Genomic DNA, 23,527 nt, shown 5'->3' on the forward strand with positions numbered 1-23,527 from the left:
ATGGCATTCTCTTTTAGGATTTGAAATAGCTCAACTGGAATTCCATCACCTCCACTAACTTTGTTCATAGTGATGCTTCCTCAGGCCCACTTGACTTCGCATTCCAGGGTGTCTGGCTCTAGGTGAGTGATCACACCTTCGTGTTTATCTGGATCATGAAGATCTTTTTTGTATAGTTCTGTGTATTCTTGCTACCTCTTCTTAATATCTTCTTCTTCAGTTAGGTCCATACCATTTCTGTCCTTTATTGTGTTCATCTTTGCATGAAATGTTCTCTTGGTATCCCTCATTTTCTTGATGAGATCTCTAGTCTTTCCCATTCTATTGTTTTCCTCTATTTCTTTGCATTGATCACTAAGGAAGGGTAGCAATTGCTTACATGTAAAAAAAAAGACAAAATGACTAGGTTTACATATTTTTATATCTGAAGCTAAAAATTCCCTTATCTCATCAATACTTAATCTTCATAAAATCAAATGCTAAATATTCATCTAGCCAGTCTCCCAACTCAGGAATATTTTTTCAACAACCCTAGCCCCACCTCTGAAGCACAATCAAAGATAACTGGATCTGTTTCCCAGAAAGAGAGGGGCCTAACTTCCATTATTACAAGATTACAAATTGCCATGTCTACTAATTTTTGAGACGATTTTATCCATTTTGCTGTATAAAAGAGAGCGATTTCTGTCCTTGCTTTGCAATCCCTTTAGCAAAATTGCCTGTGATGTGCTTCACATTCTGGTTTAATGCTTATTCAGTCATAAAGCTTTTCTGTTTTTACTCCCTTTGTGCAGCGATTTTTCTGAATTGGGAGGTATTACTTTTAGCTATATTCCCACATTTTCTGAGGATCTATTACTATTTTTGTGGCTTTCCATTGATGTCTTGAATAATTCTGACAGAAGTCTCTCAGTTCTTAAAAACAAAGAAACAAAAACCCCCACAGAAAAAAAATCCTTAAATATTCAGTACATAATTTAACACTATCTTATATGTAGTGTTTTAGTATTTGTCTTTAGAAATCTATTATTATATTTATAGCCTGACTTCTTTTTGATATTACCTTCTCTAAACCTAGACCCCAAATTTTGAATAATGAAACCACTGGTATTATCTATTTAACACGTAAGGTTTGTTCTCTCATTTACATTTGTAATTAGGCATATACAACTGTGACAATTGTTCTGTTGTATGTATTGTGCAATATTTGAAAAAGGAGGACAAATAAAAACTAGAAACTATACATCCCTAAGTTAACCAGGTAAAATGTTATCGATGTAACATTTATACTTTTTAAGTTGGGTGGACCATACTTGCATGCATATAAAGGACACACTGCCAACAGATTTTGTTCCTCAGTATAAATACCTTCTCATTGGGAGGCAACAGTAGCAAATACTTGCAGCATATATCAAAGGGGAAATGTCAATATCCTCACTATTTATAATATCATACCTATATTGGGGATTCTATCCCACTCCATACTGACAATATTAATTACTATTACATTGACCAGACTGATGATTGCTGTTTTTCTTTACAGTTATCTCTAAGGCCCCTGCTACAAAATATTGAGCTTCCCTTGTGACTCAGCTGGGAAAGAATCTGCCTGCAATGTGGGAGACCTGGGTTTGATCACTGGGTTGGGAAGATTCCCCTGGGGAAGGAAAAGGCTACCCACTTCAGTATCCTGGCCTGGAGAATTCCACGGACTATAGTCTGTGGGGTCACAAAGAGTTGGACACAACTGAGTGACTCACTTTCACAAAATATAGATCTGAAATTGAGCTTTTCAGAAGATGCTTCGAAAGAACCTTGACATATAACTGTACCTGATACTGTCAAGCTCTACTACAGGATTTAAGATTTTCCAAGCCATATCAGAAGCAGGGTACTTAATCCAAAATCAACAAACCAAAAATTAATCACAATGGACTGAATTACACTGGGCTGAATGAACTGATTTGATTATGACTAAAGGTCCTTTATTAAAACCTTCTTTTAAAAAAAAAAAAACCCAAGACTTTTTATACTTTTGCTACCTTCTCCCTCAAATTTTAGAAAACTATTTAGGTAACTGAACTTTTGATAAACTGTCAGGAATACTAGCAATGCTTTTGAAAATATAAAATACACATTGCTAGGCCGTGTTACAAAACAATACAGAAGAGTGATTGGGTTTTGTTAAAACTCCTTTTTCATAGGAATGTGATTATTAACACAGGCTTAAAACTAAGCGTGAAAGTGTTAATTGCTCAGTCGTGTCTGACTCTTTGTGACCGCATAGACAGTAACCTGCCAGGCTCCTCTGTCCATGGGATTTTCCAGGCAAGAATACTGGAGTGGGTAGCCATTCCCTTCTCCAGGGTATCTTCCTGACCCAGGAATTCAACCTGAATCTCCTGCGCATCCTCCATGAACAAGAAGGCCTTCATCCCTTTTCACAACTGTGTCGTATAAACAGACCAACTTGTTGGTCCAGTGGTCAAGAATCCACCTGTGCTCTAGAAATCCAAGAGCTGCAACTACTGAGCCCATGTGCAGCAACTACTGAAGGCCACGAGCCCTAGAACACGTGCTCCACAAGGAAGCAGCCCCAGCTCTCTGCAACTAGAGAAAGCCTGCATGCAGTAACAAAGACTCAGCCCAGCCAGCCAGTAATAAATAAAAATAAATATTTTTTAAAAAGCAGTCCAAGTTGAACAAAAGATACAAATTTAAATATTCTATTATATACCTATCTAAGAGTCTGGTCATGTTTGATCAAATTCTTGATCTTGCCTTCCTAAACATTTTGAAATATGTATTTCTTATACTATTTGCAGAGCTGTAATTCTGCAGCAGAGAAACAAGTGAAACAAGTATTTTACATGATTCAGCTGTGCTCCATCTCCTTGAACCCTTAATTTAAGCCTTAAGTTACCCCCATGTCTTTCTCCTTGTCTCAGGCTGTATGTTTAAATTTATTTTTAAAAAATCAGGCATCTATAGCATTTTAATTTGATTTGAGTCTTTTTATGCCCTGGGAGAACTTGCCTCATAGTTTCATTGGAGGCTCCCAGGGCATCAGGGTAATTTCCCACAGGTCGGTGGAGGATCAAATATGGAAACAGGGAAGACACTAAGGATATTAAAGCAAGTAACCTAGGAGAGAAGATAGTCCTTCACCAAGGTGGGAGCACGGTGGTACTGAGAATTGATGTTTCCATATATATTTTGAAGGCAAAATCAGGAAGATTTCTAGAAGAATTGAATGGCATAGAATGAAGTCATTATCAGATTAGGAGGAGGAAATACCAAAGATTCTATTTTGGGCATGTTAATTTTAAGATGTCAAACATCCATGTGAAGATAGCAATTAGGGGATAGGGGGAATTTCCTGGCAGTCGGGTAGTTAAAATTCAGCACTTTCACTGCTGAGGCCCTGGTTAGGGAACAAAGATACCACAAGTCATTTGGCCAAAAAAAAATGAGAGAGAAAAGAAAGAAAGTAATTGAGGTTATGTCTCTATGGAGTTTAGGAGAGAAGCCTGAGTTGGCAATATAAAGTTGGAAGTCATTGAGATATAGATGGTATTTAAAGTCTGAGCTTGGTAAGATCTTCAAGGGAGTGAGTATAGAGCAAAAAGCAGTAAAAACTTAGGCCTGTATCCCCCAACATTAAGGGTCTGTGGAGAAGAGATGAACTAACAAAAGATACAGAGCCTCTGATAAAATGGAACCAAGTGAAAGAAGCATATCAAAGAGAAATTATAGGATCAATTATGTCAGTGTTTCCAATAGATTAAGTAAAATGAAGACTAATTATTGGCCATTGGATGTATCAATAGGAAAATGATTGATGATTTTATATTTGTTTACTTTCTGTCTTTTCCCTAGTAGAAAAAAAGTTGGGACTTTTCCCCCTCATACTATCACCAGTGCCAAGTACAATGTCTGAAATCTAGCAGTTATTCAATAATTAATAAATAAATGAATTAGTTAACTAATATTCCTGCTATTGACAGAGAGTTGTTCTTACTGACTGTCCTACAGTGTACTGACTAGGGTAGAGTCCTGAGCAAGCAATGGAACTGTGTTAAGCAATACATGCTAGTTCTCAGGGCATTTAATCACAATATATTTTTTCTATTTGTTAAAGTTTTAAAGACTATGGTTTCTTTTTAAGGGTAGTTTTCCAGTATAGCTGGAAAGAAAAGCCAGGCTGTTTACCTAGGTTTCTGATGCCTCGATTCTATAACCACTGAACCTAGCAGATATTTATAGCAAGATCTTTCTATGCAACAAACTTTAATCCATTGACCACAAATAAAATAAACCCTTGAATTAGAACTCAATCCTCTCTTGGGAGAAAGGAAAGAACTTGAATTTCTGGACAAGACCTCTCTTTGCAACAAAGAAAGATTGATGCTCTGTCTCTTAATTTGGGTCTGAACCTTGGGGCTGAGAGTTCCACAACCTTTGATTTTATTCTCTTAAAGTTGAAACTGATGAAAAAATGATATTAAAAACCAAAATTTGCCCTTAGATTTGAAAAGGCCTGTGGAACCAGGAGAAATGAGAGGTGCTAATGAGTTGTATTTGAGAAGACACAATCCCACAGATTCTGATAACTGGTCTAGGGAAACATCAGTTATTAATATTTAAACAAACAACTTTCTCAACAACTTTCTCAGAGAAGTAATTCTTATGTGCCTCCACATAAGAGAGAGAGCTTATGCCCACATGATGCCTGGGTTCCTTTTTGGCACTTAAATTCTATGCCATTCAAAAAAATGAGATGAGGTTGATAGAAAGGGAGAACATGGAGTAAGAGAAAGACAAAAATTACAGCAAACCTATCAGTTATGCTGTGATCATCCTCAGAAAGCTCAGGAAGGCTCCTCCTCCCCTTTATATACCACCCAGATTGTGAATACAAATGAATAGGATGATATCGTAGAAATAATCAAAGTGATCCTTATCACTCAATTGTATAAATGGAGAAGGCCCAGAAAAATATGTAACTTAACTCATTATCACAAGGGAATGGTGGTATAGGTTTAATCCCAAATCATCTGCTCCTAATGATTAGACTTAAAACTTTTCACCATCTTGCATCCCTTTAGTTGGTATCAATTGTAAAATCACAGTAAGTCAGAAAGAGAAAAACAAATATCGAGTATTAACTCATATATATGGAATCTAGAAAGATGGTACTGATGGACCTATTTGCAGGACAGCAATAGAGACACAGACCTAGAGAACAGACTTGTGGATACAGTGAGGGAAAGAGAGGGTGGGATGAATTGATTAGTGTTGAAACATATACATTACCATAAATAAAATAGAAAACCAGTGGGAATTTGCTGTATGATGCAGGGAGCTCAACTGTGACAACCTAGAAATGTGGGAGGGGGGGAGGGAAGTTCAAAAGAGAGGGGAACATATGTATACCTATGGCTGATTCATGTTTATATATGGCAGAAACCAACACAATATTGTAATTATTCTCCAATTAAAACCAAATTGATAAAAAAAGAGTAAAGTCATAAAAGACATTTGCATCTCTCAAAATATTTATTTTCATCTTTTACATCTTGAATAGATTTTTTTTATGTCCAAAATATATGTTGGTCTGCTTAGTGATGCCAAATCAGACTTTTCACAAGATGAAAATAAGTACATTTTTCATGAACATGTTTACATTAGTGACCAAAAAATTAAGAAAATGTCTAAAACATTTGCACTGCATATGTGGACCAGAAATTTTGTGCTTTTGCTTTATCTGATCCATTACTGTAACTGTCCCTTCTTAATTCTTACCACCAGCGGTACTCATTTCACCAAATACATAAATTAACATCTGAAAGTGAAGTTGCTCAGTCGTGTCCGACTCTTTGTGACCCCATGAACTGTAGCCTACCAGGCTCCTCCCTCCATGGGATTCTCCAGGCAAGAGTACTGGAGTGGGTTGCCATTTCCTTTTCCAGGGGATCTTCCCAACTCAGGGATCTAACCGGGGTCTCCCGTATTCCAGACAGACGCTTTAACCTCTGAGCCACCAGGGAAGCCTTAAATTAACACCTAATGAGGACCAATTATGAACCTCGCCTTTAAAAAAACCACCTTATTTTTTAAAATTCTTTTTAAAGTCTTTAACTCACTTGATTATATGAGTATACTAATTTCAAGTGTTCTCCAAGATTTTCCTTGTAGTCCAGTGGTTAAGAATCCGCCTGTCAATGCAGGCAGCGTGGGTTTGATCCCTGGTCCTGAAAGATTCCGCATGGCACGGGACAACCAAGCCCAAGTGCCACAACTACTAAGCATGTGCCCTAGAGCCCGCGAGCCACAACTATTGAGCCAAGATGCGGCGACTATTGAAGCTGCAACTACCAAGAGCCGGTGCCAGAGTCCATTATACCTTACTTCGTCAATGTACTGCGTATCATCGAAATTTTCAAAGTACCCTCTCTTAATTGGACGGCTTAACTACAAGAATTATGATTTTTAAAAAAAGCTACTTGGCATCAAAAACTTTTACGTTGACTAGCTACGTCGATTAGCTAGTTATGCAACTTTAGGCCCCCACCAACCCAGGATGTCAAGATAACGAGCTTAACGGGGCACGGGACAACCGCTGTACAAGGGTGGGACTGGGAGAGCACAGGCACTGGGGCAGAAACAAGACGAGCTTTTAGACCAAAGTACTAACCGTATGTTTGGAACTTGATGAAACTAGAATTACAGCTCCTTACAAGGAAAATTGGGAAGCCCTGAAAAGGGCCTTTTGTTATGTGAATGGGGAAAAAAAAAAAAAAAAAGAACACTCAGCCGCCGAAGCCATAGAGGGTGCGGCCCTGGCGCTTGAGCGCGTAGACCACGTCCATAGCGGTGACAGTCTTGCGCTTGGCGTGCTCGGTGTAGGTGACCGCGTCGCGGATCACGTTCTCCAGGAACACCTTCAGCACCCCGCGGGTCTCCTCGTAGATGAGCCCAGAGATGCGCTTCACACCACCGCGACGAGCCAGGCGCCGAATGGCAGGCTTGGTAATGCCCTGGATATTATCACGAAGGACTTTGCGGTGGCGCTTGGCGCCTCCCTTGCCCAGACCCTTCCCACCTTTGCCGCGACCAGACATACCGAAAACTTGAAGACCCAATAAAGCCTGACTTCCGAGCCTCGCGATGCACCTTTATACATCCGTTGGCGGACCGAACTGAGAACCTGAAGAAAGGAGGCGGCGGGAAGTCACGCCTTAAGTGGGGGAGGGGAATTGGACCAAAAAAGAAAAAAAAAAGGCCTCTGTTCTTTTGTACTGTGGTAACTCTTCTGTTACTTTAAGACTTAGAAATGCTTTTGAATGCGAGCGAAAATACGAATGTTGTGGAAAATACAGAAAAGGAGAAGTAATAACTTGTTATCGCACCACACGCAGATCTCCGCTAGTAGCTAATTTGGTATTTTGGTGAACAGATAAAAGCGCAGACTCCAAGAAAATGTATGCTATTCTGTATATGGCCTTCTAAAACCTCTTTATACTGATATATTTAAATCAATTCCCCTTGAGCTTTTAATAACAAGTTATTAATGTCTGATTATTGCTTATGAATTTTCCATAGCACAGTTTTAAACAGTTCTCTACCAATTCCTTAATCAGCAAGATTTAATATAATTTTTTTGCTGCACTTGAAATACCACTTTAACATCATATTGAAATACCACTTTAACATCATACTTGAAACTATGACTAAATTCTGTTCTATGTATTACAGTTTCCAAATAATCTGTTACATTCAGAATTAATTTGGGGATAAATTATATTTTGTCTTTGATCAGTTGTCCACCCAACAAGATTTATGGATTTATTGCCCAGTAAGAGTACCATCTTTAATGTAATTTCTGTAACATACTGGGAAAATTTGTCCTTCCTACTGTGTTTCCATTAGAATGCTTTCAACATTGCAAATTGTTTCAAGAAAAAAGAAAAGTAAACGCCTTTGGGCTTTTCAGAGGCACCAGGCTTTCCTGCCAACATAGAGAAGGTGCATTGTTTCAAAGAGAACTGAAGAGGTGAAGGAAATTTAAAGTTTTCCAATTCTTCACTCTTAAACTGGCACAAGAGAAAGGACTCAGGATTTTTTTCAAACTGCTCTTCAGCCATCTACTACCTTTAACCATGCTTATCATTTTACAGTTTTTTACCGAAGGTGGTGGAGCAGGGTGGGGTAAATTGCAAGGAGAGGGATCTAGAAGAAAACTGTCAAAAACTATGCTGTCACATGACAAGTCAAGTCCTGTTAGTACTCTAGCTTAAAAGTACTGTACATCCCAACTATAAAGGTTGAGATTTTAATAATGCATGTGGTTCTGGGCCAGTTGCAGCTTGGAGAGCAAGCATTCAGACACACTGGTGGTGAAGTCGGCCTCCTTGTCATCTAATATCTAAAACTACTAGATCCACCTCTTCAATTTCAAACGCAGTAAGTAGCTAAGTAGTGAAAAGTTGCAACCAGGAGAGCCATGAACTACACCAGGATTCATGACCTCCAGAGAAGAGAATGTCGGTCAGGGGTCAGAGACGAGGCTTGAACACTCGAAGCTTACCTGAAATAAAATTTTATTAACATATACAGGACTTCCCTGGTGACTCAGACGGTAAAGTGTCTGCCTACAATGCGGGAGACCCAGGTTCGATCCCTGGGTCAGGAAGATCTCCTGGAGAAGGAAAGGGCAACCCACTCCAGTGTTCTTGCCTAGAAAGTCCCATGGACGGTGGTGCCTGGCAGGCTAGAGTCCATGGGGTTGCAAAGGGTCAGACACGACTGAGCAACTTCACTTTCACTTTTTTCCCACAGGGATAAAGGAAGCTTCTGACATCAGAAGCGGGCATTAGAAAAGGACAGAGTGACCCCTTCACTAGCTTTCAGCAAGCAGTTATATATCTGTTAAAGAATCACCTCAAAACTGAGAGTTGCATCAGGCCCCTCTCCCACAACAGGCATTTTGAGATAGCACTGGCCTAAAGTGAGTCATCCCCCCCGCCATAAAACAATTGACATGAAATTTAAAGAAAGGCAGCTTTCCAAGCAAATACATAGTTTCATTACCATAGCTTAAGAGAAAATTTCCTTGAGTAAGATAACAATGGTTTGTTGAACCTTTATCTGTTCAAGGTTTGAGTCTTAGGCTGAGCCGACTTGAAGACACGCAGATTCCCAGGCAAATACATCATTCATTAACACAGCTTAAAAAAAAAAGATTTCCATAAGAAAAACGCATTGGTTAGCTCAAGGTTTGAGAAAAGTTTAAGTTCAGGTGTCATCATGACAACACAATTTTTTTTTCATTTATTTTTATTAGTTGGAGGCTAATTACTTTACAATATTGTAGTGGTTTTGCCATACACTGACATGAATCAGCCATGGATTTACATGTGTTCCCCATCCTGATCCCCCCTCCCACCTCCTTCCCCATCGCATCCCTCTGGGTCTTCCCAGTGCACCAGCCCTGAGCATTTCTCTCATGCATCCAATCTGGGCTGGCGACCTGTTTCACACTTGATAGTATACTTGTTTCAATGCTATTCACTCATAGAGCATCCCACCCTCGCCTTCTCCCACAGAGTTCAAAAGTCTGTTCTATACATCTGTGTCTCTTTTTCTGTCTTGCATATAGGGTTATCGTTACCATCTTTTTAAATTTCATATATATGCGTTAGTATACTGTATTGGTCTTTATCTTTATGGCTTACTTCACTCTGTATATTGGGCTCGAGTTTCATCCATCTCATTAGAACTGATTCAAATGTATTCTTTTTAATGGCTGAGTAATATTCCATTGTAAATATGTACCATAGCTTCCTTATCCATTCGTCTGCTGATGGGCATCTAGGTTGCTTCCGTGTCCTGGCTATTATAAACAGTGCTGGGATGAAAAATGGGGTGCACGTGTCTCTTTAAGATCTGGTTTCCATGGTGTGTATGCCCAGGAGTGGGATTGCTGGGTCATATGGCAGTTCTATTTCCAGTTTTTTAAGGAATCTCCACACTGCTCTCCATAGTGGCTGTACTAGTTTGCATTCCCACCAACAGTATAAGAGGGTTCCCTTTTCTCCACACCCTCTCCAGCATTTATTGCTTGTAGACTTTTGGATAGCAGCCATCCTGACTGGCGTGTAATGGTACCTCATTGTGGTTTTGATTTGCATTTCTCTGATAATGAGGACAACACAAAATTTAAAACCTTTAAATTTTGTATAGAGGTGGGGGGGGGGCGGGGCAAGTCTGCCACTTGGAGTCTATTTTCTCCACTTCGGGACCCCTAGCCTTCCTGTTACCTTCTGTAGCTTATCGGTTATGCTTCAAAGAACCAATTCTATGTTAGAACTTTGACTTGCTTCTCATTATTATAATCATACATAATGAGCTGCCTCAGAGGACCCTGGCCCTCGGCCTGTTAAACTGCTTATGTTCAGGTCACAGAATCTAAACAGCTCACTGACGGCTTTCTGAATAGTATCCTATGCCTAAACATTTTGTTTCTGAGGCTCATTGGCCTAGAGTGCGACGAGCAGCGAGTTTGGAGTCACCAATGAACAAAACACAGATGCCGAATAGCTTAATTTTAAGACTTTAACTGTACGATCACAGAAAACCCCAGAAATGATTGCATTGCCCCGGCTGCTTACACTGCAATGGGTTATCTTAAAATATTTTTGCAAACAAAACTCAAAAGTGAAACTTAAGCCTTTCATTAGAGGAAATATTTTTATATTGTATGAGCAAAACAAAAAAAACCTCTCTACCAGGAAACGTACCTAATACCAAACTTGAAAACTTAAGTAAACCGTTCAAAAACAGCAGTGAACAGGCTCCTTTTATAGAAAAAGTATGTGGCTCTGAAAAGAGCCTTTGGGTGAAAAAATCTGATTACTATGCAGCCAGATGGCTCACTTGGAGCTGGTGTACTTGGTGACGGCCTTGGTGCCCTCGGACACCGCGTGTTTGGCCAGCTCCCCGGGCAGCAGCAGGCGCACGGCCGTCTGGATCTCCCTGGATGTGATGGTCGAGCGCTTGTTGTAATGAGCCAAGCGCGACGCCTCGCCCGCGATGCGCTCGAAAATGTCGTTCACGAAGGAGTTCATGATGCCCATAGCTTTGGACGAGATGCCGGTGTCCGGGTGGACCTGCTTCAGCACCTTGTACACGTACACGGAGTAGCTCTCCTTGCGGCTGCGCTTGCGCTTCTTGCCGTCCTTCTTCTGCGCCTTGGTCACCGCCTTCTTGGAGCCCTTCTTCGGAGCAGGAGCGGACTTCGCTGGCTCAGGCATGGTGAGGTACTACAGTCAACCAACCACTAAACAAATGAAAGCCGAAAGGCACCTTTTTAAGGACAATGCTTTATGCAAATGAAGCTCAGTACAGGTTTCTGGTGATTGGTACGTCTTCTGTGTGACATCACAGCTCAGCTTCGCCCAATCAAGGTAAGCATCCTGCATAGTCGCATTTCCATTGGTCTAAACAAAAGTAAAACGGTAGCCAATCGTACAGCTTTCTTTTCGCGCCCAGCCGGGGTTATAAAGTTTCCGTTTCTGTATTCGCTGAAGTCATTCTCGACGGTGACCGTTGATCCTGAGTCATGTCTGGACGTGGCAAACAAGGCGGCAAAGCTCGCGCCAAGGCCAAGACTCGCTCTTCGCGGGCTGGTCTCCAGTTCCCCGTGGGCCGAGTGCACCGTCTTCTTCGCAAAGGTAACTACGCCGAGCGGGTCGGTGCCGGGGCCCCGGTGTATCTGGCGGCGGTGCTGGAGTACCTGACGGCCGAGATCCTGGAGCTGGCGGGTAACGCGGCCCGTGACAACAAGAAGACGCGCATTATCCCGCGCCACCTGCAGCTGGCCATCCGCAACGACGAGGAGCTCAACAAGCTGCTGGGCAAAGTTACCATCGCTCAGGGCGGTGTCCTGCCCAACATCCAAGCGGTGCTGCTGCCTAAGAAGACGGAGAGCCACCACAAGGCCAAATAAAGAACCAAGATTGGAAACAACCAAATAAACGGCTCTTTTCAGAGCCACTTCTATCATCAGAAAAGAGTAACACAATTTACTGCACTTGAAACTAAGCACTGTTTATTATGGTTCTGAGACTTGCAACTTACTATCTGTGGCCGTGTAAGGTATGTTCTCTTGGTCTATATTTCAGAATTGGAATTTAGGGGCAGTTGTGAACGAGAGGACATTTGTATTAGGCTAAGTTTAATTTTGGATCCCTATAACCATGGTTCCTACAAGGAAATTATGTGGTGTGAATTTTTGTATTCGTATCGTTTGCCTGTACAGGAAAGATGAAGTACAAACTGGACGATACAATCTGGTTTATAACAACGATGGTGATGCATCCTTTTGGTTGCAAGAACACTAATAATGGGAACGTAATTTTAAAAAAGTGAACTCTTCTGAAAAAGCCAAAGTTCATTTTCAGAATAAGTACAAGATTCTGGTAGTCAGGCCTAGCAAAGTCCTCTAATTCTAGAATATGAGACATGTTTGGAACATTTATGCCATTTACCATTTTGGCCTTTTCAAGGATTGCAGACACAAAGACACTTGCTCTCTTAAGTGTTAACGCACTTATTTTCAACAAACACCCCACACTTCGGTACCATACGTTGATAAAACTTTAATGAGACACTGCCTGTTTTGTGAAAATCTAATGAAGATAAAAGGAAATAAAGTACGATGTAGCAAGAGGAAGTAAGCACAATACAAAAGGAGCATAGAGGAAACAGAAGTAACACTTGGTCTGGGGATTAAAGGAAATTGGGAAATAGAGGAAAGCATAGGGATTTCAGCAGAAAACTAGGGTCACCAGACTCGAGGCTTGTACGTGCAGGCAAATGACAAAAAGTTCGCTATTGGAAAATAAAGCAGAGATCACAAGAGAGAAGAGCCAGAGGGATGGATCTCTAGGTCGTTCCTTTGGTTCTAAATCCTCTATATGTCCTGTATGTTAGTCACAGTCGTGTCCGACTCTTTGCCACCCCATGAACTGTAGGCCGACTTCTAAATCTTTATGTCCACCCCAGACTTAATTCAAGTTCAGACATGCATATCCATCTACTTTCTGACATAGTCTTTTATTTTTAATTTTCTTATAGTGGAGAAGGCAATAGCAACCCACTCCAGGACTCTTGTCTGGAAAATCCCATGGACAGAGGAGCCTGGTAGGCCGCAGTCCATGGGGTCTCGAAGAGTCGGACACGACTGAGGGACTTCACTTTGATAAAAGTTTAACTTTCAGGCATTGGAGAAGGAAACGGCAACCCACTCCAGTGTTCTTGCCTGGAGAATCCCAGGGCCGGGGGAGCCTGGTGGGCTGCCGTCTATGGGGTCGCACAGAGTCGGACACGACTGAAGCGACTTAGCAGCAGCAGCATACTCGTAGATCTCTGGGAAATTAAAAATGTATGTCCCAGACTTATCATCATCATCCTTACTCCCCCAGTGATTCTTAAAGGTATCATCATCTATCCGTTAGCATGAACGAAAATGGTCTGGTATCTGAGTATCCGTTTTTGTCAGCCATTACGGGTATATAGTCCATGGGGTCGCAGAGTCGCAACGACTGAATACGCACGCACACACACAGTATGGGATGATGAAATTCTGGAAAAGCTTAGGTGGAAGGAAAACAAGTTTCCAGACCTGGAATAGGGCTACTAACTTCCCCTGAAAATAATCTTCACATAATGAGAACTAAATACTTAAGTATAATAACTGCATATATTCAAGTGAGGGTGCCCTACCCAGCCAGTAGAAAGGGCATCTGTCCTGGGTCCCTCTTATCTGTTCCCGAACCCAGAAGGCCTGGCTTACACAACTAAAAATTACACTCTTAAAAATTGGCCTTACACGTGCCCGGGGCTGAGGGAAGGAGGGGGCGGAACTACTTCCAACCAAACGTCTTTCTTTTAAAGGCTGATTCTTGGGAAAATGTTTCTCTCAAGGTGCAGAATGTTGGCATCACCCCAAATCCCACATGGTAATCATAGGTCCTACGTTTCACAACGCCACTCAAACACACTACCAGCATAACATTGGTGAGCAAAACTAGAATGTACAAGGAAAACCAGGAGTACATAGCAAGGTAACAGTCCTTTTTCATTGTGTATGTGGGCGGCTCTGAAAAGAGCCTTTGGATAACACCCTGAACGCGCCCGATCTCGTCTTATGAGCCTTTGGGTTGAGTAACCTCCAGGCTCACGCCCTCTCCCCGCGGATGCGGCGAGCAAGCTGGATGTCCTTAGGCATGATGGTGACGCGCTTGGCGTGGATGGCACACAGGTTGGTGTCCTCGAAGAGCCCCACCAGGTAGGCCTCGCACGCCTCCTGCAGCGCCATCACGGCCGAGCTCTGGAAACGCAGGTCGGTCTTAAAGTCCTGCGCGATCTCGCGCACCAGCCGCTGGAACGGCAGCTTGCGGATCAGCAGCTCCGTGGACTTCTGGTAGCGGCGGATCTCGCGCAGAGCCACCGTGCCGGGCCGGTAGCGGTGCGGCTTCTTCACGCCGCCGGTGGCCGGCGCGCTCTTGCGGGCCGCCTTGGTGGCCAGCTGCTTGCGCGGCGCCTTGCCGCCGGTGGACTTGCGAGCAGTCTGCTTAGTACGAGCCATACTATCAGCAGGTTTAAAGAACGCCAGCTAGCCAATATTTATAGAGCGAGACAGAAGCTGATTGGACAAAATGCGACCAGGACTGTCCAATCGATAGTCGGACTGACTTAGTTCAGCTACTTCACTCGGTCGTGTCCGACTCTTCGCGACCCCATGGACTGCAACATGCCAGGTTTCCCTATCCATCACCAACTCCCGGAACTTGCTCAAACTCGTGTCTATCGAGTCGGTGATGCCGACTCGAACTTTTCGATTGTTGCCCAAAGCCCCTGACCTCAATTTTATTTTTCAATTTTTCCTGTAAAATTGCTCTATATTATTTAGCACTTTACAGAAGAAATAAATACACACTACGTGAGAAATATAGATTTGCTAGCAACTACATTAGAATAAAAAACACGAGAAATTATTTGACAATATTTCAACACTATATCTAAAATTTTCATTTCAACATGTAATCAATATAATTTACATTTTTAAATTTTGCACTAACAGTTCAAAATACAGTGTACACATATAACACATGTCCACCACTTCCTTTTTCAGGCTAGCCACATGTCAATTGCCCCGGGATACTGGTGTTTACCATACTAAGACAATGAATGCAGCTCTATACCATCACCTGGCAACTTTCCTCTGAACAAATTTTAAGAATTTTAAATTTTTTTTCAGTAAAAACAATTTGATTTGCATGTGAGGAATTCAAGTTATTACTTAATAAACACATCCTTGCATGAAGTTCAAACAATTCCTTTGCAACATAATTGATTTTTCTATTTTAGGAATGTAATTCGTTTTTAAAGAATCTAAATCATCACCAATATATACTTACCACACATCCCATGAGTTTGCATCTGTAATGGTTCCTTGCATGCATGTGCGATGCTCAGTCACTAAGTTGTGTCTGACTCTTCGCGACCCCATGCACTGTAGTCTGCCAAGCACCTCTGCCGTTTCCTTCTCCAGGGGATCTTCCCCAGCCAGGGATCGAACCCTCCCGTCTCCGGCATTAGCAGGCGGATTCTTTCCCACTGAGCTACCTGGGAGAAACTTAGGATAAGCTCCTTGCCTGACATCTGATTTTTCTGATCATCTCCCTGCCCTCAGAGCCTAGAAGTTACCTGGCAAGCTTTTTTCTTCTTGAAAGTAAGTGGAAAATAATCTAATTCCGTCAAGATTTTTAACACAATAAAAAGACCAAGAAGATGGCATTTTAACAGTAGAATTTAGCATTTTTATCCTGAAGCGTATGACCATTACCTCATATCGACACAATTTGTGTGGATGGGTCCGAGGGAGCTAGAAAAATACTTGAGAACACAATAATAAACCAATGGGTATAATTACCAGGTACCTCAGGCTAACTTTTCCGATAAAAGATCTGAAGATTTAAAATTTCCTTATTCAACGATGTAAAAAACAAGGTACACTGACGTGAAATTAGAGATGCCGAGAGCTCCGCTTCTCTGTACATCAGTACAGAACTGAATCTGGGAGACAGTTTTGGGTGAAATAGAAAAATTTTACTCCTTTGTCAGACAAGAGGAGAGACAGAGGGCTGTTGTATCAAAGTGAAGTGAAGTCGCTCAGTCGTGAACTATAGCCTACCAGGCTGCTCCGTCCATGGGATTTTCCAAGCAAGAATACTGGAGTGGGTTGCTATTTCCTTCTCCAGGAGATCTTGCGGATCCAGGGGTTGAACCCGAGTCTCCCGCACTGTAAGCAGACTCTACCGTCTGAGCCACCAGGTAAACTTGTCTCAAAAAACCGTCCGTCCCAACCTGGGAAGATTTGATGAGTTTTATACTTCTCAAGGGAGTGGTTTCTGACAAGGTTAGGGTGTATGCAGGGTATCAGGTGGTCCAGGTGTCCTAGTCTTGATGAGCTTCTCTGATCCCTTCAATCTTCCCTCAGGTGGTTTCTAGTCTGCTCCTCCTAGCAACTCTTCAAATCTACTTGGAACTCAAGGAAGGTCAAGGCTCGAGTCTTACATACAAAAAACGAGAAAGCGCCCCCATGTTTGGGAGTCCAAGGCCCGTTTCAGGGCTTTTTCAGAAAACTAACGCCGCCAATGATGGCCTTTGGCTTAAAATGCAGGTTTGATTTGATCCCTTGACACACGGAATGCCTTTAATTACTAAACACCATAAAACCAAAAAGCCTTAATGAGTAAATAAACCCTCATATCTGCCAATGCTTATAGGTAAGTTAAGTTTCAAGGGTGGCATAATACATGTTTATTTTAAACTATCAGCTAAGATGTAAGCTTTAAAACTTAGTGCTCAGTTCTTCCCAGAAACTTTAAGTGGCTCTGAAAAGAGCCTTTGGTTTGATTGAGACTTTTGAACTGCTGCAAAGTAACCCCGGCCTTCTATTTGCCTTTGGCCTTGTGGTGGCTCTCCGTCTTCTTAGGCAGCAGCACCGCTTGGATGTTGGGCAGGACACCACCCTGAGCGATGGTAACTTTGCCCAGCAGCTTGTTGAGCTCCTCGTCGTTGCGGATGGCCAGCTGCAGGTGGCGCGGGATAATGCGCGTCTTCTTGTTGTCACGGGCCGCGTTACCCGCCAGCTCCAGGATCTCGGCCGTCAGGTACTCCAGCACCGCCGCCAAATACACCGGGGCCCCGGCACCGACCCGCTCGGCGTAGTTACCTTTGCGAAGAAGACGGTGCACTCGGCCCACGGGGAACTGGAGACCAGCCCGCGAAGAGCGAGTCTTGGCCTTGGCGCGAGCTTTGCCGCCTTGTTTGCCACGTCCAGACATGACTCAGGATCAACGGTCACCGTCGAGAATGACTTCAGCGAATACAGAAACGGAAACTTTATAACCCCGGCTGGGCGCGAAAAGAAAGCTGTACGATTGGCTACCGTTTTACTTTTGTTTAGACCAATGGAAATGCGACTATGCAGGATGCTTACCTTGATTGGGCGAAGCTGAGCTGTGATGTCACACAGAAGACGTACCAATCACCAGAAACCTGTACTGAGCTTCATTTGCATAAAGCATTGTCCTTAAAAAGGTGCCTTTCGGCTTTCATTTGTTTAGTGGTTGGTTGACTGTAGTACCTCACTATGCCTGAGCCAGCGAAGTCCGCTCCTGCTCCGAAGAAGGGCTCTAAGAAGGCAGTGACCAAGGCGCAGAAGAAGGACGGCAAGAAGCGCAAGCGCAGCCGCAAGGAGAGCTACTCCGTGTACGTGTACAAGGTGCTGAAGCAGGTCCACCCGGACACCGGCATCTCGTCCAAAGCTATGGGCATCATGAACTCCTTCGTGAACGACATTTTCGAGCGCATCGCGGGCGAGGCGTCGCGCTTGGCTCATTACAACAAGCGCTCGACCATCACATCCAGGGAGATCCAGACGGCCGTGCGCCTGCTGCTGCCCGGGGAGCTGGCCAAACACGCGGTGTCCGAGGGCACCAAGGCCGTCACCAAATACACTAGCTCCAAGTAAACACCTTTATAGGCTGTGTTAAACCCCAACGGCTCTTTTCAGAGCCACCTAACATTTTCCAGAAAAGAGCTGGTGCCCTTTTCTTACCAGTGGGAGGGTGGTGCTATCCCTTGAGTGGCATTTTTGAAAATGTAGTTTAACGAAAGTTTAAAATACCTGGGTGTTAAACAAAAAAGTTGAAGGTTGCCGAGAATTTGTTATGGAAACTAGGTTCATATAGTTCCTCACCTTATGTTTATACTGAATAGCCAGCCACACTACCTAAAAACTTCGAGGGCAACAGAATGCTGGAGAGTTCTAGGAAATCATGAAACTGATTTCCTAACATGGCTTCTCAGGAAGCGTCAGATTCAAATACTTGCAGTTTCGTACGTTCTATTAATGTGTCTGGGAGCCTGCAAGCACTGAATGGAGGCCATTTGCATACCCGAGAACTCCAAATATTCATTGCATATCCCTTCTCTGCTCTAACAGATAACACAAAATGATCTGAATTGCTTTCTAACTCCTTAAAAAAGATAATCCTGAGACGAATTTTTACAAGTGGGAATGGCAATATAAATTGCAATGCAGTCAGCCACCGAAGCCAGGGGTTGCTTCCCTGACCCTTGAGAGAACAACGTCCACAGCAGTGACCGTCTTGCCCTTAGCATGTTGGGTATAGGTTTTGGGGTCACGTTCACTTTTTCTAGTAACACTTTCAGCACCCCGCGGGTCTCTCTCTCTAACCGAGATCTAAAGATGCCTTGACCACCCCTGCGGGCCAGGCGCCGGTTGGCGGGCATGGTGATGCCCTGAATGTTGGCACACAGGAACTTACTGTAGCTTACCGTAGTTTATAGTCCCTCCCCGCCTTGCCACGGCCTTGACATGTTGAGTACAGATAAGTCGAAGTTCTAAAGATAGGGGGGTGGGGGTGGGGGAGATGTATTTTTATTTCAAGGCGGGGGCGGGAGCGGAAAGCCAGGCGTTTAGCTGAATTCTTCGGACCAAATTGAAAACTAGAGAAATTCGGCGGGACAGATTCGCAGTTCTCGTTTCTCCCGCTTTCTTGTTTCAAACAAAGGCCGAGGAGGAGATACCAGCCGAGGCTGCTCCCGAAGTAGCAGAGTTCTCTTGGATAAATTGAGCCTGAAGGTATGGTACTCGCCGAAGGAAGAAAGGATCCTGTGGATTCACAAATGTATGGGGCACGAAAAGGAGATTGACCAGTGAACGTGGATCTCCAGTTGCTACTTGCCTAACTACAGATGTAGACACAAGATGTAGTGAAGCTTGCAGCCTGAATTGGATTAGGAACAGAAGGACTAACTTCTGGCCCCAGTTCCACCGCTTGCTATGTGACCATGGAGAAATTTAACCACTCTTGAGTATTCCACTCTGTGGAAGGCACTGTTCGCAAACACACCATGTGCAATGTGGCATATTACAGTGTGCTAACAATGTATGCTAGATTGTGAGGACAGTTCTACGATGTAGGTAGTGTCATCATCTCCATCATCTCAAGGCAAAACAGAAGTAATTTACCAAAGGTCACACAAAATTTTAGGGTGAATGGGATTTAGGCAGCCAAGTCCATGCTCTTAGCAGTAGGATCCACTGCCTGTCTTAGGTCATAATCGCCACCTCTGAAAACAAAGTGACAGTAAAGCTCTGAAACAGGACTTTGTTTTTATCAGTCACTCCTACAGCATGACTGTTCATGTATTCATAGTTATTGGGCATTAGCCATGTTTTTAGTGCTGTGCTATATTCTTAGCCCAACTAGGCCACTTCTTGACTGTGTCTTGCCACAGGCTATGTAAGGTATGGATCACCAGACCTTTCCTCTGTAAAATGGAAGTAACTCGAAAATGCGATGATAAATTCAGAGGGAGTTTAGTAGCTCTTGGTCACTCAATGGTCTTTTGTCCTTTTCTCTCCTCTACCTTTGCATATGTATCAGAATCACATGAGATAATAAATATGAAGACTTTAATAATAAAGCATTTTTTTTCTCCTGGAAAGCCGGTAAATCAGTGGGACTCTAGCCAATTTTCTATTATTAACCCCCCACACACACACCACACACACACACACCCTGTTGCTTTAGAGTATTAACAAACTTTCAATAATGCTTTTTTCTTTTACCATGCTTTCCAGGTTCTAAAAGAAATCTCTGTAATAGTAAAACTGCACAAAGTGATCAGTAAAAATTAACTATTTCTATTCTGTCTTCTAATAATCTTCAATGAATAACAGCAAACAAGATTTTAAACATTTAAATGGGATTTAATGCCAAAGGGATTTTAAATGTTCTTGCTGCCACCAAAACCCAACTGTATTTCCTAAACCACCCTTTCATCCAGTGAACTAATAAATATTATTCAGCATCTACTATTCACTACAGGATAGTCATTGTATGCTGGGATAGGAATGGAAAATTCCGAATAAAGCTGTTTTTGAACTTAATTCTTAGTCACTGCTGGTGGCCTTGAAAACTGGGAGAACTTCCATACAGGAAAAGTGGGCAGTATCCAGCATATTTAAAAACACACATATCTCTACTCCCAGCAACCTCATCTCTAGGAATTTACCATTTTTGAAAATGTGAAAAATGGCATGTTAGAGTTTTCCAAGCAGCCGAGTTTGTAGTACCAAAGACTAGAAGTAATCTGAATGGTGAACAATAGAGTAAAACATTACAGTATATCATTCTCCCTGCAAGTAAAAACAAATCTGAAGGCTCTTTTGCATAATATTAGTAGCAATATTTATTGCTTAGTGTGTGCCAGATAATATCCTAAAACTTTCCTTGTGTGCTTTGCCACGACCAACTCTGCGACCCTTTGAACTGTAGCCCACCAGATTCCTCTGTCCATGGGACTTTTCAGGCAAGAATACTGGAATAGGTCTCCATTTCCTCCTTCAAGGGATCTTCCCCACCCACGTACCAAACCCACGGTCTCCTGTGTCTCCTGCATTGCAGGCAGATTCTTTATCTGCTGAGCCATAGAGGAAATCCCAAAATGTCTTTGTATACATTAAATCACTTATTCTTTATAACAATGTTTTGAGTTAAATTACTGTTTATACTTGTTTTACAGATTATAAAATACAGGTCCAGAGAGGATGAGAAACTTAGCTGTAAATGTACAGCTAGTAACAGTCGTGCCCCACTCTTAGCGACCCCGCAGACTGTGGTCCATGAAAATTTCCAGGCAAGAATACTGGAGTGAGTTGCTATTTCCTTCTCTAGGAGATCGTCCACACTCAGGGAGCGAGCCTCGCGTCTCCAAGAAGCCTTGAAAAAGAGAGCTGCCCCCTCTGAGGTTCGAACTCAGGACCTTCAGATTATGAGACTGACGCGCTGCCTACTGCGCTAAGGAGGCAGATGTGTACTCTTGTGGCTGTTCAAACGTAGTCTAGCTTCAGAATCCATATTTGTAACCACTATGTGGCTTCCTCAAGTATTGATAGGTGATGATTTCCATGATTTATTGTCAAGTGCCAAAAGCAAGATACAGGATAATGTGCAGTAGATTTTTGTACACTTATGTTTGTATGAACCTAAAATATCTCCAGAAGACTACTACACAAATTGCTAATATTGGTTATTTTTGCAGAGAGGATGCTGGATAGCCTAGGAGCAGGGATGGATAGAAAATCTTTTTTGATTGTGATGTTTTTACGCACTTTGAATTTTTAGTCATGTGCACATTGTCCATATAAACAAATAAATGAAATAATAAGATAACTCATCTTTTTCTCTTTGTTCAAGTTAATTTCTGCATAGAGTCTCAACAACCTGCAAGTTTTCTAGATAGCTGCTGAAAAAAATGCCCTGCAAAGCAAGAGAAGATCACTCCATCTCTGTTAAGATCTACATCCAGAAAAACGAACAATAAAATAGTGATAAAACCATTCCTGAAGAGGTGGGTTCTACCGAAGGAGTCTTGCTCTCAGCCATACCCCAGCACCAAGCCCAGAGCCTAGAATGTACACTGAGTCAGTGACATGCCAACCAGTGTCTTTTCACAGCTTCATATAATGAAAGGACATAGCACTTAGATGGTTATCTAAAGAGGGGAGTTTTCTTATCTTTAATCATCCCACTCTCACAAGCCCACCAATTTGGTGAACAAACATTAGGTTTGAAAATATATGACAAATTGGCCCACAGGAAGACACTGATGTTCACATTACTTATGGTGGCAAAATACTGGGGACACTCTCATTGGTCAAAACTAAGAGATTAGGTCAAGAAAATTCCTGTTTCTAGACCTGTTCAGGTTACTGTTCCTGCATTCTAAACAGCCCAAACTTGATGGCACAAAGCGTTTTATTTTATTAATCTTCATGGATTCTGTGGTCAGGAATTAGGTCAGAGCACAGCTGCAATGGCTATCAGCTCTAAGATGTCTGGGGCTTTAGGCAGAAGGTCATTGACTTGTGATTTACAGGACAGCTGCTGAGGGCTAGAATTATCTAAAAGCATCTTCACTTGCTTGTCTGGCAATTGACACTGGCTGTGGGATAGGACTAACATTCAGAGCACTTTTTTTTTTTTTTTGGCCACTCGACTTGTGGGATCTTTTTCCCTGACCAGGGATCCAATCTGGTTGCACATCAATGGAAGTGTGGAGTCCCACTGGATGACCAGGGAATTGCCAGCCTGAGCACTTTTATGTAATCTGGCTCCCTAACTGTGTGGTGGCTTCAGAATGGTCAGACGTCTCATACATTCCAAAGATGAGTGCCCCAGGACACCTAACCAGAAGTTGTGACATCCTATCTCAGAATAAAAGTCATAATCCTAACAAGGTCCCACACAGCACTGCCAGTTGTGTATGAGGAGATGATTAAGTGACAGGGTACAAAGGTGGAAGCAGGGACTTCACCCTTAGAAAAGGTCCTTGAAAATCCAGATGAAAATGTTTTACTAGTCATGCTGTCCTAAGGATAATTCTTGGTATAGGAATGTTCTGAGCATCACTGGACTTCCAGCATCTGGCCCTGACCTGAAAACCAGTTGTGCTCCTAAGCCATTGAGACAACCAAAACACCCACACATTTTCAAAATTATCCCTCCAGGAGAAAGTACAATTTTGTTGGGGGCTGGGGGTGGGGAATCAATTTTGGTAATTGGCATCTAGTGCCGCAAAGATCAGTATTTGCCACAATAGATACCATTTCAAGTGTTCCCCATGTGGGCCCCATGGTGTAATGGTTAGCACTCTGGACTTTGAATCCAGCGATCCGAGTTCAAATCTCGGTGGGACCTTATGGCTATCTCCGTTTTTGCTTTTACTTCTGCAACCTCGTCCCTTAACCCAGCCTTTCCCCTTGTAATCCAACCCACCACGCGTCAGTTTTAACGAGCAATGGTAACAGAGTCTTCTCCGACGGGAAATCGGAGCCCACCGGCTGCTGAGCGAAGCT

At 42.7% G+C, this 23,527-nt stretch overlaps 4 protein-coding genes and 2 non-coding genes across 6 annotated transcripts; 3 read left to right on the forward strand and 3 right to left on the reverse strand.

Moving 5' to 3' along the window:
- Positions 1–10,861: 10,861 nt before the first annotated feature.
- Positions 10,862–11,329, reverse strand: LOC133059798 (histone H2B type 1-C/E/F/G/I). The gene has a single exon (XM_061147383.1). It carries the CDS (start codon positions 11,313–11,315, stop codon positions 10,935–10,937), a length of 381 nt encoding a protein of 126 aa, XP_061003366.1. The 5' UTR covers positions 11,316–11,329; the 3' UTR covers positions 10,862–10,934.
- Positions 11,330–11,604: 275 nt separating this feature from the next.
- Positions 11,605–13,113, forward strand: LOC133059796 (histone H2A type 1-H). Its single transcript, XM_061147380.1, has one exon. It carries the CDS (start codon positions 11,624–11,626, stop codon positions 12,008–12,010), a length of 387 nt encoding a protein of 128 aa, XP_061003363.1. The 5' UTR covers positions 11,605–11,623; the 3' UTR covers positions 12,011–13,113.
- A 2,954-nt stretch (positions 13,114–16,067) lies between these two features.
- Positions 16,068–17,443, reverse strand: LOC133059793 (histone H2A type 1). Its single transcript, XM_061147377.1, has one exon. It carries the CDS (start codon positions 17,415–17,417, stop codon positions 17,025–17,027), a length of 393 nt encoding a protein of 130 aa, XP_061003360.1. The 5' UTR covers positions 17,418–17,443; the 3' UTR covers positions 16,068–17,024.
- A 268-nt stretch (positions 17,444–17,711) lies between these two features.
- On the forward strand, positions 17,712–18,134 carry LOC133059799 (histone H2B type 1-C/E/F/G/I). The gene has a single exon (XM_061147384.1). It carries the CDS (start codon positions 17,726–17,728, stop codon positions 18,104–18,106), a length of 381 nt encoding a protein of 126 aa, XP_061003367.1. The 5' UTR covers positions 17,712–17,725; the 3' UTR covers positions 18,107–18,134.
- Positions 18,135–21,404: 3,270 nt separating this feature from the next.
- On the reverse strand, positions 21,405–21,477 carry TRNAM-CAU (transfer RNA methionine (anticodon CAU)). Its single transcript has one exon. It is a non-coding gene; the product is annotated as a tRNA-Met (tRNA).
- Positions 21,478–23,297: 1,820 nt separating this feature from the next.
- TRNAQ-UUG (transfer RNA glutamine (anticodon UUG)) lies at positions 23,298–23,369 on the forward strand. Its single transcript has one exon. It is a non-coding gene; the product is annotated as a tRNA-Gln (tRNA).
- Positions 23,370–23,527: the final 158 nt, after the last annotated feature.

This window comes from Dama dama, chromosome 7 (assembly GCF_033118175.1).
Source record: "Dama dama isolate Ldn47 chromosome 7, ASM3311817v1, whole genome shotgun sequence".
Classification (NCBI taxonomy): domain Eukaryota; kingdom Metazoa; phylum Chordata; class Mammalia; order Artiodactyla; family Cervidae; genus Dama; species Dama dama.